This window comes from Larimichthys crocea, unplaced genomic scaffold, assembly GCF_000972845.2.
Source record: "Larimichthys crocea isolate SSNF unplaced genomic scaffold, L_crocea_2.0 scaffold220, whole genome shotgun sequence".
NCBI lineage: Eukaryota > Metazoa > Chordata > Actinopteri > Sciaenidae > Larimichthys > Larimichthys crocea.
In genome coordinates, this window is record NW_020852928.1 from 161,781 (window position 1) to 182,772 (window position 20,992).

Sequence of the window (20,992 nt, forward strand, 5' to 3'; positions counted from 1 at the left end):
GCTCTGAGTCTGTCAATCCAATCAGTTCCAGTTTCAAGGTAACTGACAAATGAGTCTAGCAAAGACTGAGCAGAGGAAATCATATCTGAGGGTTGTTCGTGTGCCAGTGCAGACATCTGTTCTAGTCTCTCTCATCTTTACCTCATTTTGACATCCTGAGGAAATTCTCCAGGAAGATGACCTCTGAGATCTCTCTCATGGAACGTTTTTGAGGCTTTACCCACTTGGTAAAGTTGCCTTTCAGTCTTACATACGGTTCCTTTGGGGTATCTCCTTCCTGGATATCCAGTAATCTCATATGTTCTGTAATCTCATATTTTGATAAGATAGTTTTTTTTTTCATTTTTTCATTTTATTTGTGGTCTTCTGTATGATCACACAGCAGTCCATACACTTTTTTCTTTGTCTATGAGTAGAGCAATCAGCCTCAATCTTATTCAGATCAATATCAAACCTTAGCCATTCTCTCAAGAATTGTGAGGTAGTGTTCAATGTCATCATCATCAGGTGAAGGGGGCGGAAAAATGGACTCTCTGAAGCCTGGTGGCACCCCAAACTTTTTGCCTGCTACCACTGGCCCTTGGCTGGATCCACTTCAAGCTCCTCATCTCATACTTAAGATTGATCAGATTCTGCATTGTTGCTCATGCCACTCTTTGCCATGTAGCTAAATCTGGACCTGGAGTTGAATCTGTCTCTGCCACCTAGTATGTATATTTATTGAAACACAGTGCAGCAGAATGACAAAAGCACATCACTGAAACACCTAATTCAACTAAAATACTTTATGTCCTTATATCCTTCCACTGACTAATTAGGGTAAAATGGTCAAATTCAAATTTACAAATTATTTTTTACATATTATAATTTCCTTGTCAAAATAATAAAAAGAAAAAACTGCATTAACACATGACGGATGAGACTTTTCACACATATCGTTGGAAACCTGAAAGAGAGACAAATTGGTGAAAGAATCAGAAGAAAAGTATAGAGAGGAGGGAAATAATCAACAGTGGCAGCAGTAACACAACAAAGGACATCTACACTCAGTCCAAAATAAAGTAGGAATGGTGTGGGGCAAAGCAAACGTTGAAAATGGACCAAAATGGTGACACCTGCTGTCCATTTACTTGCTATTGCATTTGTGTGAAAGGAACATGATGAAACAGTTTAGAGTATATATTAGCACAGGCTCTTAGTGATTATGTTTTCACACTTTTAAAAATGAAATGATAGGAATTTATTTTAGACACATTTAAACACTCATCTTTTAGGTCCTTCTCAACCTCCCGTGGTATTGGCTGCTAAATCTGGGAACCTGCAGCCAATCACAGATCATCTGGGGGAACATAAAGGATGAGGAGCTACACTTCTTACTGCTGCTTACACACACAGTCTTTGTAGTTGAGTTTTTTGTGTCAGGACTTCATCGTAGAATGAATCCATTCATCCAATTAATATCACAAAGGTAGTGGCTGTGCTGTTCAATTCACTGTGTCTTCTGCCTGATAATGCAATCTAAGCTGATTGTGTACAGTATACACCACATACATTACTATTACAATGAACATAGAGGTGTAGATCATTATCAGTCTGATGTGGTCAGTAGAAAAGAGTGCACTAAATTGAACTTAAGGACTCAGTTTCTTTTGAGAAATTATTATTGTCATTATTATTATTACTCCTGATTGTAAATATGCACAGAAAGAAAGAAAGTGAGGTCTTTGTGAATAAATATTTAACTCTTCACTTAGGTTAAATGACCTACACACGCTAGATCTGTATTTTGTGATCGAAATTCGTATATTGTGTAATTTTTGCTGATCTTTTCATGAAATTTATTGCATGTCCGTCCGTCCTGGGAGAGGACTGTTTCATGATATTGATGCAGAATGAAAGCTCCAGCTGAAGGAGTTAAATAAGGAGTCAGGAGTCTTTTCTCACGCTTTTACTGCACAGTGACAATTCAAAATACAACAAGCTGTTGTAGTTCTGAGGCACATCTCTGGGATTCACCAGCACTTCGCACGGGTTTAACTGAAAACTCCAACTATGACAGTTTTTTCACAAGTGTACAAGATCCAATAACAAGTGAAGAAGAGTTAGGCAGATGCTATTAATAAAACATATATAATAATTCTTATGTTAAAATGAATCAAACTCAATGTAAACTTGTTTTGTATGAGCCTATGTGAGGTTAATTAATGAAATATAATTTTCTTATTTATTTTAATTCAGATGTTTTTGATTATGGATTCGCAGTGTGTAGCCTTTCTTCATGTTGTGTCTTATAATAAGGCAAAGATTAATAAATATGTAAAAATGCATTCTGCTGTGATAATTCTCTGTCTGCTGTTGACACAATCTTAATATGTCCTCAATCTGTTACACATTAAAAGCCTTCGAGGAGTTTAGGCCGGCATCCCTTCTCTGTGGGGCTTTTTAAACATTCGCAGCAAGTGCCGAGTGTCATTAAGACAAGGAACGACGTACACTCACAGAATAAATTAAGCTGTGAGAACTATTCTTGTTAAAAAGAGATGAGAGATGTGGTGCATGAATCATAAAGTACTGACGAATTGTGGAAAATGTAATCATTTGTTTTGAGACATTTATTTTATCCTATCTGCACAGTGAACAAAAGGCTAGCCTGCTAGTCTCTGTTAAGTGTCTTGTGGTAATTACTGATGTCCTGTGGTTTAGATACATTATCATAAATGTCCCAGCAGCACGTTTACTTACAGCATCTCTCCGGTCTCATAGTGGAATGTGACTATGTTAAAATCAACAGTACTACTAATAAATACAGCTTAACAAAGTCAACACTGATGTTTCTTTTTTTTTTTTTTTCAAATAAATAAAAACAAAACAATAAAAACTGAATCCAAAAATCCAAAAAATAAATATAAATAAATTTTGGATTATCCACCATGTAAGCACAATATGAACTGAAATGATAAAGGTTAGAAAATAAATATTTTGACACTATCCCCCTTTCTAATTCAAGTTCAGACCTCAAAGACATTAACATCCATACATGTTCCCACATCTCCAAACACAGTTACACCTAATCAAATTACCAAACAGTGAACCTGAAGCTTTTACAGGCAGCTCAGTAATTCAGTCTTGTTATAAGCCTCTGAAAGCCATATGTTATATCAATGGATTTACACTGGATTTATAGCTGTCAGTAAATGTTAGTGTGTAGTGTATTTGTTACATTTGGCAACGACGATGACCTTAATGGTTAAAATAATGATGAATAGTGGTTTAACCTTGTGTGTTTGGTTCAGAGATGTACACTTGGAATGTTAATAAAACAAACAAAATGTCTGTATGTACAAATTCACTATTATAAGACGCATCATTCTTCAAAGGTATTTGTGTTTTCCACAGTACACAGTCACTGGCTCTGGGCTGCATGAAATTCTCATTTACAAGCAAGCCCAGTGTGATTGTAAGGCATGCAGTTTAGTGCAACGTCATTCAAACTTTCACATGATTGGTTTAGTGTACAGCTATGCCGTGTGTACCCAGCACAGGTCTTCATGGGTCCACCAGTTTTCTTCCTGGATTGCCACAGGTCTGTCAGTATGTCTTTCTCTGTTCTAGCGTGTTTGGAAGGGTACTATTCCCAATCTGCAGCACTGCTAACTCCTTTTATTTTGGCAGATCAGTTTTAGATATCCTTTTGTGAACGTGGAATGAAAGAAGAAGCAGCCATTGAACTGGTTAGATGAAGACGTGCAAGAAACAGGTACATATTGCAGTTTGGACGAATGTCACATCTACAATACATCATAATGTAAGCAACCTCTTACCACCTTTTACTGTGCACTCATCACTGGCTCTGATTATGTATCCTCAAGGTATGCCACAACACAGGTGTCCTACTGCATGGACATTTGCTATTAGTTCACGCTGTGAGAACAATATACATGTAGTATGTTTAGCATGTGCTTTTTGAAGTGATGTGGGAAAAGAAACAAATGATCTCAATGAGCTCAATGTCAGAGCTGTGTACATGGCACAACACAGAAGCAACAGCCAGCAGGCTTACTTCTTACCAATACACACCTCAAGCCCTGAGGCCACTTACTAACACTGGACGTTAGTCAGTGTTATTCAGTTCTTGTAAGGTTTGTTGATGACCTTGTCAATCCATCTCAGGAACCTGCTAACACGTGTGTACACCCCAGGGAATGAGGGGTTTCCACAACCGTGACCCCAGGAGATGATTCCTGTCAGCACCCAACGTCCACCATCTCCTTGGCAAACCAGTGGACCCCCGCTGTCACCCTGGCAACTATCCACACGGTGGCGCTCCGACAGGCTCCCAGCACACAGCATGCGGCTTGTGAAACGATCACTGTATCTCTTCTTACACTTCCAGGCTGGAAGCAGGGGGACCCAGGCCTGGAGCAGAGTCCGGGAGTACTCTGAATCTGAGAGCAGGAAGCAAGAAACAAGTCTCATTTACATGTGAGTACAGTAATGTGGGAGCATTAAGTAGAAGATATCCAACCGCAATCCAATTAATGAAGCGAGAGCAAATTAAGCAAAGTTACCTGAGTCTCTGGTCGTGTTATGAAGCATTGGGCCATTCAGTGTCCATAACACAGATGTGCCACATAGTAGTAGTGAAGGTAAAATAATGTGTGTTTCTCTGGTTTTATTTGCCAAATTGTCCACTGACAATACAATATAACTGAGGTAGATGCATGGGTTTTGATGTTACTTAGTGACAAAATGAGTAATATGTAACATATGTACTTGTTTAATCACTAAATTACCATGCTATGTCATCAGACATTAGGGAAACTAAACTAAACTAAATACTAAAAAATGGCTTCTCGGCAACAATACTACACCCATTATGTTCTCTTGAAACTTTTACTACCAATGCCAACTTTGACGCCCCAGGTTGCCAGATATGAAACAACTTGGAGCAAACGCAGCCTGCTACAGTCATGGATACAAGTGACCGAAGTGGATCATTAGAGTTAACATTACATCCTAAAAATCCTCAATCCTAAAAAGTTTTACAACTAGAAACATTATGTAATACCCAATATATATACCCAGGGAAGGAGGTATGGATGGGTGTTTATTTGTGCTCAACATCCATCCATCCATTATCTGTAACCACTTCTCCTCATCAGGGTCATGGTGGGGCTGGAACCTAGCCCAACTGACTTTGGGCGAGAGGCGGGGTACACCCTGGAAAAACGGCATCTCATCACAGAGCACATAGAGACAAACAACCATTCACACTCACATTCACACCTACAGGCAATTTAGAGTCAGCATATTAACCTATTAAGTGCAGCCAGAGTACACAGAGAGAACCCACGCAGACACAGGGAGAACATGCAAAATCCACACAGAAAGGGGCCAGGAACCTTCTTGCTGTGAGGCGACAGTGCTAACCACTGCACCACCGTGCCGCCTGTTTGTGCTCAATGTAAACATTTTATTTCTGAGAGACAGAGACAGATGAACAGACAGAAAATGTTCTACAGTCTTTCAGGATGGAGCTCCACATGCAGTGAAGTTACAGTACCTGTGATGCCCCAGCCAGTGATCACACAGGCAGCAGGTCTCTTCTCCCACTTGTTACCCGGCTCTGGCAGACACACCGGACTGGTGTGAGGGTTAAAAGCCACACAGTTTCCCTCTGTGCCTTTGAGCCACAGCAGGGCGATGTCGTACTCCCAGCCCTGACTGTGGTACTTTCTGTGGATAACTATGCGTTGAGGAGACAAGGTGCGTTCAAAGTCATCCTGCTCCTCAGTGTGGTAGTCACCCAAGCGCAATACATAACGGGCAGGGTCTCTGCCAAATCTGAAGGAGGACAGAAAAATTGGAAATGATGGTCCTGAAGTAAAATACTTAATACACAATATTAACACCCCTGGTGAAGCCATTAAATTTAAAAATATAGCCAAAAGGTGAATACAGGGAAGTAAATTGACTCCTACCTCTTGAAGCAGTGGGCAGCAGTTACAACCCAGCAGGGGTTGATGAGTGATGCTCCACACAGAGGATGATTCCCTTTAGACTGAGACCTGAGCCACAGAGACACCTGCCAGGGCCATTCACCCCTGGAATCACATACACACAAGCCAGAGTTAGGCTTCGGGAGGCTGCTGGAGGCTGAAACAGTTGCACAGTTTCACCCACTTGTCTGATTGACTACTGTAACCATATTTGTACAGGGGCTTAAAGTGAAGTGAATCAAACTGAACTTTGTGTGAATCTACCTACAATGGAGCCAGAGTGTTGCGTGTATCGCTAACCTCAGTGACTTATCTCCCCCTATGATCCTGCGTCGACGGCGCTGGTTATTGAGCCTCAGGCCACAGGTCTGCATTGCTATGGTGCTATCCCCAACAGGATCTAGGGTGTAATCACATATGACGCCCGCATCCTCACTGTGGCGACAGTCATGGCCATCTTGACCCACAGCCTGACACTGGCCTAAGGACATCTCGGTGCCTGAGCAACGAACGTTGTCTAGATGGATGGGGCCTCGACCTTCACCAAAGTATGCCATGGATCGAGCTTTAGCCACACCGCTGGAGAACAGCACACACAAGACATGCAGCATTGATTTGTTTCTTTTTGTTCTATAAATACATACTGTATGTTAAATGTACAGATAGCTATATGTATTATAGGTCGTCTGATGTCAACTGTTACTACAAACCTTCTCAATGCAACAAATCATATCTTCTCATGTTTTCATTTATATATTTTTATCAAATCACATTCTGATGAAACTGTTTATAGTTAGCAGTTCCTAGGTAATATTTATCGTTTTCCCCATCTTAAATTAGCGTGTTTACATGCTAACATTTGCTAATCAGCACTGAACACAAAGTTCAGCGAAGGAATGTCGTGTAGTTATTGGTATTGTACAAGTCAACCAGATGATGGTGCTTTGAAAGTTAAAGGATCACCAGAGTTGTTTTAATTCATCCTGCGTGTACCAGATTTGATGGAATAGTTCACTCTAAACACAGAAATGCAGGAAGAGCAGGAGGAAACGTCAGGAATGTTTGCACCAGATTTTATGAACCAAAAAGGTCAACCTGCTCTGGCACTAGACAAAAAATACTAGGAACACCAAAGTCATTGGGATCCATCCTCTGGATGCCTGTACAAAAATTCACAGAAATTAAGAATACAATCATCGGGGCTGTGTTTAGCTCAGTTGGTAGAGCAGCCACCCCTGCGAAGGCTCAGTCCTTGCTGCAGAAGCCCAGGGTTCAAATCCGACAATCTCTCCCCATATTCCTGTCACTCTTCAGCTGTCTCTATCAAATAAAGCTTGAAAAGGCCAAAAAAAATCTTTATAAAATACAATTTTAAATAAAAAATAAAAGAATACAATCATATAACCAACAAGAGACACACTGCTAGTATAGCAAACAGAAGCTCTAACAGTCAGATTTTTAGGAAACTTTCTGTGTATATTCATGCTCATGAGGATTAACTTTTTCATTCCGGACACTCAAGGAGCTTTTGTCTCACTCTCTTAGGCAAAAATATGAAAGGAGGTGTAATCATACTAACGTGAATCCCAGCTGCCTGCAAACTACAGCTGCATTGACATCATTCCAGCCATCATCACACACACTTCCCCATTGGCCGTTTATAAAGACCTCCACTCTACCCTCCTTCCTGCTTTCTCCAGCAACCAAACGCACCAGAGGGCCTGCAAACAAACATTACAAGAAAAACATATAAATGTTGTGTTGTTGATGATCGTAATTCATGCCCTATCCTTTTCAGATACAAGTAATTTTTTGCATATCCTGAGGTATGTTGGCCTTTACAAATATAATACACACAATTCTCATCAGCAGGAAATGGAACTATCCGCCCCCTTTACTCAATAGCCACCAATTTGTGCACTTACCAACAGGAGGCAACAGAGCTGGTATCTCATTAGCGTCACGTCCCCTCTCACAGCGGACACCAACATCCTCACTGTGGGAGCAGTCATGCTGGCCCCACTCAGAGTGGGTGCAGGCCTGAAGAGTAGTTTCTGTTCCCAGACACTGGACCTCATCCAGCAGGATCAGCCCATGACCTTCTTCATACACCCTATCAGGAGCCACCTCTGCTCGGCCACTGCAGACAGGGCATGACCACAGAACATTGATCTCTCTATGGACAGTGCATGAAGAACAATATCACCAATATTCAGTTAAGTTCCGTTCCATCAATCCATAAAATTTAATGGATGCAGTTGAGGTTTTCTATGGATTGCAAGCCTCTTTTGAATTTGAATTTCTTTATTTAAACAGGAACAATGTACAAACATTAACATTAACAAAACAATTTCCCTCTGGGGATTAATAAAGTACTTCTGATTCTGATCCTGATTCTGATAACATCAACCCTTATGTAAAACAAGAGGAGATGTAATGCACCAGGTTTTAGGAAATTTCTATTTTCTGCCCATAGTCCCTGACAGCGCACAAAATACAGCTCAAACATAGACACACCAAAATTTCCACTCGCACAAAACGTTTTTTGTATTTTTATGGCCAAATTGCTATTAAATCTTCTAAGAACATTCATGCACATTCAATTGTTTTAAATTTAGTTAGCTTGTTTCATAATTTGATCAAGTTCCATTTGTTATCAATGATCATGATGATATACATGATCATTGATAAATGAGAAAAAATGAATTAAAGTGGATGAGAATAGAGGTGAGGAGCTCAGACATCCTGTGAAGGAGTGGGTAGGGAGGAAAGGGGGCAGGAAGGAGTAAAACTGCTACTTTTTTGCATAAAAAGGAGCCGTTTGAGGTAGGCAGATGATTACTCCTCATGCCTGAGGAGGTATTCCAGGCGCATACACAGGAAAGCCCCCGTGCAGACCCTCAACATGCTGGACGGTTTATAATATATTTCAGGGAATGCCTTGCGATCTCCCTGGTTGGATAATTGCCAGTATGTTGTTCAGTCTTTGAGAAAAATCACAAGCTTTTAAGGTACAGAGGGCTTCTGTTATGACTCAGATGTAGCAATGCACTGACCTGAAGCCCAGCTGTCTACACACCACCTGGGCGTTGAGCTTGGTCCAGTTGTCATCACACACAGTGCCCCATTCTCCCTGGTGATAAATTTCCACACGACCCTCCCAGTGATTGTCTGCTCCCACCAGACGAACTGCACCATCTGCAGCCACACAGGAGAACACTTATACTGTATTAGATCACATACTCAAGGGAGTGCATGACATAAAGCATCTCATCTGTTTTAGTTTTATTGCTCTCTTTTAGCTCAATTAAGAACACAATGACTGGGATGAATGATGAATGTGCATGCATTCTCAGTCATTAGAGTCATAGAATATCTAGAAGTGCTAAGGCAACTTAAATATGCTGTACCTCTTGTCCAAAAAGCCTCTTCACTACTGACTGGGTGGTGGTGATTCCCAGGCAATTAACTGCTATAGAGTTGTTTTATACACCAAGGCCACAAAATATCCATTAAAGAAGTGCATAGCCCAACACAGGAGGGTCAATCCCTGGATAAGGATGCAGTAGTCTGCACCTTAAGGACACCTTTGAGAAGAACTGTTAGAGAGGAGGGTGTCTGCGACAATTGCATCACTATGTTGACCAATGTAGTTTAGCATGTTAGCATTTGCTATTTATTATATTATTATATTCTACACACAGAGTTGCACAACGAAACACAAACCCTTTATACTACTAGTTTTTATGGTGGAGTGTGAAGGATGAATTGAGGCGTCTTACAGTCTGAAGAAAGAAGCTACTCTATAGTCTGTTGGCATGGCAGCAGATACTTCTGTATCGCTTGGCAGATGGCAGCAAGGTATCTGCGCAGGAACCTCACCTCACTGATATCAGTGATGCTTGATTGATGGGTACCAGTGATGGTGATGTTTTGGGTGTTGTTAATCACACACTGCAGAGCCACCTGTCCTGGGTCCTGCACAAAGCATGCCAGGATGCTTCTATTGCTCCTCTGTAAAAGCTAACAAGAATTGTGTTTTCTTAAGCTTTCCTAAGAAATACTGATGCGTAACCCCAGGAACCTAAAACCTGTTCTCCGGCTCCACTCAGCTCCACTGATGTAAACAGGAGTGCGTGCAGTCTCAAGTGGGTTTAGGTCAGGTGATTGTGGAGGCCAGGTCATCTGACACAGCACTCCATCACTCTCATTCTTGGTCAGCCCAACACATTTCAGCCCTCACAGAGCTTGGAGGTGTGTTTTGGATCATTGTCCTGTTGGAAATCAAATGATGGTCCCACTAAGTGCAAACCAGATGGGATGAGGTGTCACTGCAAAGTGCTGTGATAGCCATGCTGGTTAAGAGTATTTTAAATAAACTGTCAACAGTGTCACCACACCATCACACCTCCTCCACAATGCTTCACGTGGGAACCACGCATGTAGATACCATCTGTTCACCTTCTCTGTGTCAAACTTTCTTTTCTGATTTGACTGACCTTCATGTCTTAAAGTAATGATGGACTGTGGTTTCTCATTACAAAGTTAAACAGTTCTTGCCATAATATAGCATTGCATATGGCTATTTACTGGATGCCAGCACAATCTCACTAATTAACTTTTGACAAGGCACGTCTGCTAATTGAAAATCATTCCAGATGACAACCTCATTAAGCTGCTTGAGAGAATGTCTAGAGTGTCAAAAGTTATCAAAGCAAAAGGTGGCTACTTTGAAGAATCTAAAATATAAATCAAATTCTGTTTGCCCTTTTTTTGTTTACCACTTAATTTCTTAAGTGCTATTTCATATTTTTGAAGTCTTTGGCGTTAATGTACAATGTAGAAAATAACCAAAATGACTGAAACAAGAAAAAACATTGAATAAGAAGGTGCGTCCAAAATTTTGACTGGTACTGTAGGTGTTGTTATTTTTATGCTCTGTAGATTTAGTTGTGATTGCACACTGGTGTGGATCCAGACTGACTGAGATGTTGTTTTAGGTACAGGAACGAAGCAGGTGGGAACAGTCTCATGTGACAGCAATGTGTTAAAAAGGTCAGTGATGACATCAACTAGCTGGTTGGCACATGTGCTTAGGACATGGCCAGAGATGATATTAGGCCAAGCAGCATTACTGACGTTCACTCTCATCAGGATTCTTCTTACATCTGCTGTGGACACTGACAGACAATGTCTTCTGGAAGCCAAATAAACTCAATAGCTGACTGAGGAGATCGAAGCAAGCATAAAATGTGTTTAGCTCCTCTGGTAACTTGGTCTCACACATAATGGGGAACCTCCTGCTTTTGTATACTGTGATAGTCTGGATCGCCTGTCACTCATCTTTGGTGTTGTTAGTGTAGTGGTCTCTCTCCAGTCTCTGCCGATGTCTCTATTCATCCAGGCTTTCTGGTTGTTTAATTTTCTCTGTGATCACCACATCATCAACATGTTTGCTAATGCATTTATGTGAGCTGCACATTGTCACATCTACATGCACTGACTGAAATGCCATTTGTCTGGTTCTAAATCAAAGTATTTCACAAATGTTGATGATGGTACTGAAGGAAAGGTTAAGGATTCGCCAAAGTTATTACAGTTCATCTTAAGGGGAGCATCAATGTCTATGAACATCAATGACAGTGAACTGAACCTCCAATTAACATTCTGGAACTGCTCAGCACTCACTCAGCAGTGCAACCTTGAGAAATGTTCAATGCAAACAGAGACAACCGATCATGCTTGTTTTACACAGAGTTGTTTTCTGGGACTTAAATGAAATAGAAAATGTGTAGAAACACATTTCTCTGCATACAAATCATTTTGTTGTTCTCCCGTTGAGTGGCAATGGTAGCAAATAACCAAGCAGCTCAGTATGACACTACTATATGCCACCTAACAACTTACATGTGACCTTAGCGACTCTCCACATGTAAATGAACCTACTTAGTTAAGGTCCCAGGAATCCCCACCACTCAGTCAGAACAGAAGATTCCAAATGCCTTTGACTTTAGATATCACAGGTTTAAGTATCACTGGTTTAAGCAAAGGAAAGTTGCTTTCCACAGGAACTATTATAGTGTTGTCTAATATGAACATGTGAGTTTGTTTGGCTCTGACCTGTGTATGGGTTGCAGGATACGCCTGCGTCTTCCATGTGGTCACAGTTGTGCTGCTCCCAGATGTTATGAGGACACTCCTCTAGAGAGAGTTCATTGCCTGTACACTGAACCCCATCCAACCAAATGGGACCAGCACCCTTCCCGAAGTGAGCCCATGTCCACGCCTGGGCCACGCCCCTGTTGGTCAGGACAAACAAACACCACCTTTTATTTGTAGGTATTTAGGCCTATTTGCTCTTTATATGCAGTTTACAATACTGTTTTTAACACTGTATGTTGTTGCTCCTGGTGTTTCTACTCAGTCAGCATTGGGGTAAATTATCTCAGCACATGACTAATCTTTCTCATAAACACCCAAGTACAGCGGCTGTGCAATACAAACAGATATAATCTAAAAGTGTGTCTCTTTAATTTAAAATTAAAAACAGCAGGAGGATATGTCCAGCAGATTTATTCCAAATAAATGTTTACGGTTATTGCCTCAGTTGGTGCATAAAAAACTGAAGTAATAATCAAAGCAAGTGTAGCTAAAGGCCCAGACAAAGGCTTATACTAAGACATAATATAAAGTAAACATTTTAGTCTATTGATTTCTCCGACTGGGAATAGGGTACAGAATTTGGAATTTTAGTGTTCAAAATGATTTTATAGACACTTGGTCCCACTTTAAAGAATTGAGTCTTATTCTGTCTTTTACAAGAACACAAAACAGAATTTTATCTAAAATGTCTCATTCATAATTTGGCACTGAGTTAGTTATATTATTAAATTATTGATCCTGACATTCTTTGTAAAGCGCTAGCACAGAAGTTGTTTCTTACCCCAGGCTCAACTGTCGGCACACCACCTCAGCATCAGTGTCATCCCACTGGTCATCGCAAATGGTTCCCCACCTGCCGTTGTGGTATACCTCAACACGGCCCTCAAAGTCCTCCAGGCCTCCCACGAGCCTCAAAGGAATGCCAACGCCTGAGAAACAAAAAGTGAAGTGACCCAATGTTACATACACATGTCTACCAAGATGTATTTATTTATAGAATCTGAGGTGACGGTCTGACCTTACCCTCAGGTTCAGCACAAACCACTCCTGCTTCGTTGCCATGGTAACAGTCACTGGTGACAAACTTCCTGCTCCGGCATTCCAGTAGGGAATTCTCATTACCACGGCAACCCAGACGTTCATAGTGGAAAACAGTACCTGGGCCAAAGTAGGAATGTTGCAGGGCTGTACCGATCTCACTGCATGGACACACAGATTCTCAGATTCAGAACGCACATACATGCATGCATGTCCAAAGGCGATGGAAATTTCACATTCATTTTAACAGAAGCTACTCTGTCTGGTCATATTAAGCTAAATGCAAGAGAAAGCACTGTTCCCAACACATTTCCCACAATCTGATTACAACAAAACAACAACAAAAGTCAGATTGGTTGTAGTTCAGTCAGCAGTCAGTTCACACCCATGATTTTCACCATCGTCCTCACATGTTCATTGTCATTAGAAATAACCTTACCCCAGTCCAAGCTGTCTGCATATGACGCTGGCATCACGGTCAGTCCAGTGTGTGTCACATACTGCCCCCCATTGGCCATTTAGGTAGACCTCCAGGCGCCCATTGTTGGCAGATGACCCCCCCACCAATCTGGCTGCACCTGCAAACAACACAGGAGGAATTTAGTGACCATACACAGAAAAATAACAAAAATACTTTGGTGCCTAGGAGCCGAACCATCCATCCATCCATCCATCCATCCATCCATCCATCCATCCATCCGCTCACCCTGATGGCAGTCGCAGTATGCCCAACCGATGGCACCAGAGCTCTGCCTGAAGAAGCACCAGGGGTTGGCCTCTCGGTCTGGGTTTCGGCAGAAGCTGTGGTCCCCCAGACCTTGGCCTGGGTACTGCTGCATGTAGTCTGGAAAGTGTGTCCACTTCAGGCAGGGGGAGCCTGAGTCCGTGTGGGAAACTGAGCCATTATAATAGCCCAGTTCTGTGAAGCCCTCTGAACAGGAGAGCGGAGCTGTGAACACAGAGGTCTTTTTACTGAATCACATCACATGCAGAAGAAAACAATCAGCTTTAAGATATTATTAAAAGTAAGATTCATGACTATGTTAAAACAACAAACAAACTGTCTCTCAGTAAGGAATTTAACATAAAGCACAAGGGGACCAGTGTTAATGATTTTTTAGTCTGTTCAACTTTGACTGAGAGAGTTGGATTTTGATGTGTTGTGTGAAGTTTTAAAGTCAATTATGCGAGAGACAAATGAGTTTGTATGATGTGTCTGATCATATCAGATATTTTGTGTTACACAAAAAATGGAAAATGGACAACTACAGGGAAAGTAGTACTGCATGTGTGTGTGTGTGTGTGTGTGTGTGTGTGTGTGTGTGTGTGTGTGTGTGTGTGTGTGTGTGCAGGTCAAGATGTCCTACAGCAGGTACAGTTTACTGTCATGTGCAGACAATGACAACAGCACATTCTTTTCATCGTTCAGAAACAAGAGCAGAAAGTAGAAGGTCTCATCCATAACACAACACAACATAAATGATTAATATTTTATATCATCTTAATGGATGTCCTTAAAATACACAATACGTTATTAATATTGGATTAGCTACTTGCACTGACATGTTACTAAACAATTCCTGCTCTTCTCACAGAGAGTTAGCAAGTTAACTCTTGAAAAAAGTCCTTTAGTATCTCCTTTAATATCTGAGTTTCTGGGAAGGACTAGGTATGAGTGAAGTGCCCCTCCCACTGCACACAGGTTCTTTTCTGTTAAACAGCATTACTGTGGTGAGCACTGCTCTCTTTCTTTTGTTTATTTTAGGTGTTTTTAAGGTGTATAGATTTATCTTTGCACCACCTGTAGGTCCCTTTTCCCATCTCTTTGTGTTTATGTATAACATTGACTAATATAAATACTGTACATAATATTCTGTATATAGTTCGCATATAATATATTTTACCACAATTATTATTATATTCATATATATATATATATATATATATATATATAAATTATTATTATTATACACTGTTCAACTATCCAGTAGTATATGAAGTAGTTAGTTCCATTTCTGCCAGCTGATACATTTATAATGCTACATATATATATTAATGCATCAGTCATCAATATTGTATGGAATAATGTACTGCAAGCGACAGGGATGCAGGCCGCCTACATGACGTGGTCCTGCATATTTTGCAACTATGATCAGTTCACTGTACATTCACTGTGTTATATTTTTATCTTTATTAAAAGTCCAGAGTGTAAGATTTAGTGGTGAACTTGCATATTGCAAACAACTGAACACCCCTCAGCCCACCTACCCCTTTGAAGCTAGTAAGAGAACCTAAAGTGGGCGTGGAAACGTGAAAGGCCCTATCTAGAGCTAGTGTTTGGTTTGTCTGTTCTGGGCTACTGTAGAAACATGGCAATAAAACATGGCTGACTCTGTGGAAGAGGACCCGCTCCCTCTGTAGATTTAAAAGGCTCAGTCTAAAGTCACAAAAACAAAACACTCTTATGTTCAGGTGCTTATACACAAATGAAAACACACTTATGACTAGTATATTCCACATTTGACCAATATATTCTCCTAGCTTACACACAGGACCTTGACATTTGTTACAATGTAACAGATGTCAATATATGATATGCTATGCTATATTTTGCAAAAACTATCAAAGCCTGAAAGGTTCAAAAGGTTTGATATGTTTACATGAATTAATTCAAAGGAAACAATTCTGTAAAAAGAATGAGTTACAACACTGGAGACATTTTGAACCGTGCTGATTGTCGCTAACAATTCCATAAATAAGCCAAGAGCTTACATGATCCTCTGGGATAAACAAAATGCTTAGCCCAAGTGATCACTGCTTTTTTCCATTACGATCTTTATTTTTGTCTCCTAGGAGCTGACTAATGTTTTTCACACTTCATCAGTGGGATCAGAAGCAGCTTCAGGTTATGAGGTCCTGTAGTGATCGCGGTAAAAACAAGTTCTATTAAGCCGGAGCACATGTGAAACGTAACATATTCATCTGGTGTGCAGATGGTGCTTTAACAAGACAATGATGTGGCTGAAATGCATGGGAGACACTTAAGAGCAACCAGAAGCACTGCCAAACTGTAAAAGCCGTCTATAAAACTGTTTCCTGGGGAGACATTATGTGACTGGTTCACACACAGACCAAGAACACCTTGGTTTCACCTCACTGCTGTGAAAACATGTCGCCAAAGGACTGCAGCTGAAAATGTGCTCGCTGGCTAACTTTGGCACAGTTCCAGAACTGTTGATTAATGAACGTTGTCCTTTTAAAAAAAAACTAAATTAAATGAAACAGGAAGCCTGACTCAATCCTACAGTCAGTTACTCAACATTGGCACGTGTAGATTTTTGCAAGCGCAGCTGCCGAGCATAAAATACTCAACAGTCAGCTCATCTATTTTCCAGTGGGAGTGTGTGACAGGTATGAAATCAGTAGAGTTTTGTTCGCTGTAGTGAATCCTCATTGCCATAAGGCATGATGCATGAAAATCAATCTCCAGGGTTTTAACTGTGACTGTGGGCTATCGGCACAGGACACAGGCTGATGGTGGTGGTGGTGGTGGTGGTGATGGTGGTAGAATCACACGGGTTTACTGTATACAGACATGTCGTGACTGGAGGGGAGAGAGCAGGGGGCTGAGGTGATGAACATAAAGGATATACTGTCGACTGCAAACCAGATTAGAGTGTCTGCTTAGAGTAAAGGATATGAGTAATTATGTCATTATTAGGACAAGAACAGAAACAGTTTGACCTGAACAGAGGCTGAGAATACATCTGAATGCATGTGCAGTAACTATTCTTTTATTTTTTTATGTATCATTCACTCAGTCTTTCCTCTGCTTTAGACTCTTGATCTGCAGAACAGGTGAATTTCCCTACTGGAGATCAATCAAGTTTAGGGCTAGAGTTAGGTAAGGGCTTAGGGACTTGTCTTATCCTAGAAAGATGATGAAGAAGATGTTGGATGAGGTTGAGATCAGGGCTGAGCAACCAAACTGGTAAAAACATTTCTTCATGGAGCATGCTTTACTTGCATACTTAAGGGCTCAAGAACAGACCAAAGGTATGAAACAGGGCATACGCGTAAAGCTTTTTCAAGTCCTGACATAGATCGTGGACAGGATTGAGATCTGGACTGACTGAGCCCCTCCTGGGTGTTAACACTGTTGTTTTAAAGTCATTCCTCTATAGCTTTGGCTTTATGTTTGGGCTTGTTGGCGTGCTGTTCCCCCAAGCTGCATTCTGGGGATGGGAGTCCTTCGGCTGTTGTGTAATGGACAAAAAGCTCAGTTTTGGACTCATCAGGACTTTTTTTCTCTTTGTTTCAGAGGGTTAGGAAGGCCTGACAAACATTAGCCCAGGTGTCGTGATCCATTTACTGAACTGTACTCTTGACAGACAAAAATAATCCCATCATGGTTGAAAGGTTTCAATCAAACCTGATTATAATTACTAGATAATTACTGCCCTTAATCAGCTGTAGAGCCACACAGCTCTTGTTCATCTAAATGTTGGTGTTTTTCTGCCGAACTTCACACTATGAGAGACATTTCAGTGAGGTTTGTTCCCCCGAAACAGACACACATGAACAAAGATTTTAAGATGGCCCTCACCTGCACTCTGCACAATATTCAAGTATCCATCTTCATTGACCTGTGAAGAAGAAATACAACATCATGGAACAAATACAGAGTTTGATTTACAGTGCAGAGGAGTAACAAACGCATGGCACATATTACTGCAAAGCCTTTATACAGACTTTCATCCAAAATACCAGAGTACTTTCATATGCTCATGGTAGCTGAGGGTGCAGATATATTGGCTCATCTCAGACATAAACAAATGAACAAACCAACCTAACCTTGAGCTGTTTAGAAAATGACTCGCTCTATAAAATGGAGAAATAAGGAATGGTGGACATTAGTTTTATCATGTTAATGTACTCTCTCTGACAGAGTTCTGTTTGGATTTGAATTAGACTGTTTAAATTCAGTTCATGTCCCTCTGAAATACTTGGACCAGCCTTGGACCTGAAAGCTGTTAAACTGAGGTGTTTCCCTGTCACACTTATCTGCACTGATGTGATATAAATAAAAATGAGCATAGACTTTGAACTGCTGATAATAAGAAAAAAAAGCAAACACACCTACTGCCAATGAATGAATAAACAGACTGCGGTATGTGGACATTATTTGTTATGTTTTTCGGCCCTACAGTGGATCTGAACTGAGTCAATGACTATGACACTTCTACCATAAACTAACAGAGTTTAACTCCTGTTGATCCACACTGACCTGTGATCAGGTGAATGGTGTCTCTGTCATTCGTACGTCTGTTCTCACACTATGTAACTTTTTAGATTCTGGTGAAACTGGATCATATTTTATGGAGAAAATGTTTTCTGATGTCCTCCGGCTGCTCCGCCTCAACTCTCTGTGATTTACAGAGTTTATGATGGACAGTGAAGTAAACTTCTGTAGCTGCTGTTAGCTCATGTTAGCTCAGTTTGATAGCCGGGCTTCCCGGGCTGCGAGTTCAGAGCACCGGGAGAGTGTCAGTGCTTCTTGCTGTTGGACTAGTATAGTATGAAAGTATAAATATAGTTGACCTTGTTTGATGTTTGGCAGTTAACTGGTTTTTGTTTGTTTGTTTTAACATTAGTAATGTAATCAGAACACATGCTGAATTGCTTGAATCAGTCAACCGGAGCCTCAGAAATGAAAAATCCTGATCACATCACCAGATAATGATGCTTATTATTTTTTGTTTGTGATCTGAGGCATGCTAGGACAAAAAGAGAAGCTGAGTGAGGAGATATGGAGGGTAAGGGTTAGTGTTACAAACGTTCCCACCGCCCCCACCCTCCTGTAATCTGTTGCTTCTGGTTCTGTTAGCGCCCACCTCTGGTTTCCACAGGGGATCCATCCACTTTACAGTTATGTTAGACTTTGACTGCATTATTATTGATCTTGAAAGAAAAAAACAGATAAGAGACGCTGTGGATCTATGAGTTGTGTGATTTGATGTATTTTTCATGCGCATTGATCTCCACCACTTAGCTGTGCCAAAAGCCTCATTTTCCTAATTATGCATTAGTATATTACTTCTCTTTCCTCGAAGTGATGTGATATGATTCTATAAAGGTTTCTGGAGAGGAGTGTGTTTCATTCCAGCTCACAGCACACACAGTTTATCTGCTGTGAAACTTGTTTACGAACAAACAGACTGGAACTCCAAACTGCTCATAAACGCACTTCATCAGATTATTGTCTCTGTTTCCTGCAGAAAGGCTGCCAAAGACCTTTACGTGAGACTTCCAGGATTTTTAGAGAAATTACAGAACCATAGAATGAAAAGAAATAAAAGTGTTGCAGTAGTCCGGAGTTAAATCTGCTGACATAAAAACGGCTCCAGGCTGAATGACAAATCGTAAACATCAGCTTTATATAGGCTGAGACTGCTTACCTCTGCAGAGACACACAGGACCAGTAAGAGACAGTAGGGAACGAACCCGGGCACGACTTTCCTCCGATCCATCCTGCTGAAGGAACCATCTCCTCCGCACCTTCCACGCACACCTTCAGCCGCTCCTCACCCCACCTTCTGTCTGATAATGTGTCCTCTCCGAGCCGTGCCGAGCCAAGCCGAGCAGGGCGATAACACCGTGCTGAACTCAAGCCGACATCCACAGACACCCAACCCGGCCCCGAGCTAAAAATGACGCGCTGTTGGTGAGGAGAGAGCATGCCGACAACTCTCTCTCCCTCTACCCCCCTCTCTCGCTCACACACACACACACACACACACACACACACACTCACAGGCGACGTTTCCCTATGAAATCAAAGGTGTGAAAGTCTCATTCAGGTCTTTATATCAACATCAGACATTACAGCCTCTGTAAATAATTCATCTTTACACTTCATAAGTCTGTCAGTATATCTATCCTAAGGTGGCACATTTATAACACAGCTGGACAGAGATAGTGTGACGCAGCCAGAGTTCAGAAGAGCCTGGAGGTCCTTGAAGAGCTCATGAGGAGGAGCAGAGCAGAGCATCTCCATGGTGAAATAAACGAACTAATGAAGTTGAATTAGTATGATGAATTTCATAATAACAATAACAACAGACTTTATAGCAGATTTGACACAGAGAGTGGAGATCAGAGTGAATAAATATAAGATATATAAGTGTAATATAAGTGCAAATACTGTGATAAAAACCAAACAATCAAATCAATAACAAGTAAAAGAAGCATCCAACAAGAACTCATACAAAACAGAAGCATATGTTAAAAAAAAGGAACAAAGGAACAGTATGATATATAAGAATAAAACAAAGTGTGCACAGCTTGCATCTCTTACAGCTGTGGGTCGGGAAGTTCTGGTGCATCGAGTTAAAAAAAGGCTGAGCTGAGCAGTGGAGGATCCAAGACGCTGTGAAGGATTATAAATCAACAATGACTTGGAAATGTACGCCAGTCCCAAACCATTGCAAGCTCAGTACGCCAGAACTTTACAATGAATCTTAAAAGATACTGGCAGCCAGTGGCAGCTTCTAATGTTCAGTTTTTGTCTTGATTAAACTATATTCAATGGACAATGAATTAGTCGTGCTTGTGTTATACAAACTGTTTACCCACAATATAACTTATATTTATTATTATTTTTATACCCATTTATATGAATGGGAGCAAACAGTAGAAACATCTTTTTAAACATGCATTCAACTGCAAAAATCATGGAAGTACATCAACTTTATCAAATCTGCTTCAAGTGTTACATTTAGATTTTTTAATAG

At 40.8% G+C, this 20,992-nt stretch overlaps 1 protein-coding gene across 1 annotated transcript; it reads right to left on the bottom strand.

Annotated features, from left to right (window-relative positions):
• Positions 1-1,933: 1,933 nt before the first annotated feature.
• Positions 1,934-19,945, bottom strand: si:ch211-51a6.2 (neurotrypsin). Its single transcript, XM_010738345.3, has 14 exons — positions 19,658-19,945; positions 17,806-17,845; positions 13,906-14,148; positions 13,639-13,777; positions 13,185-13,360; positions 12,943-13,090; positions 12,120-12,298; positions 9,056-9,197; positions 7,925-8,139; positions 7,579-7,720; positions 6,300-6,578; positions 5,982-6,104; positions 5,564-5,844; positions 1,934-4,445 (listed from the first exon to the last, which is right to left on the bottom strand). The coding sequence occupies exons 1-14, from the start codon at positions 19,727-19,729 to the stop codon at positions 4,126-4,128; spliced, it is 2,499 nt and encodes an 832-aa protein (XP_010736647.2). The 5' UTR covers positions 19,730-19,945; the 3' UTR covers positions 1,934-4,125.
• Positions 19,946-20,992: the final 1,047 nt, after the last annotated feature.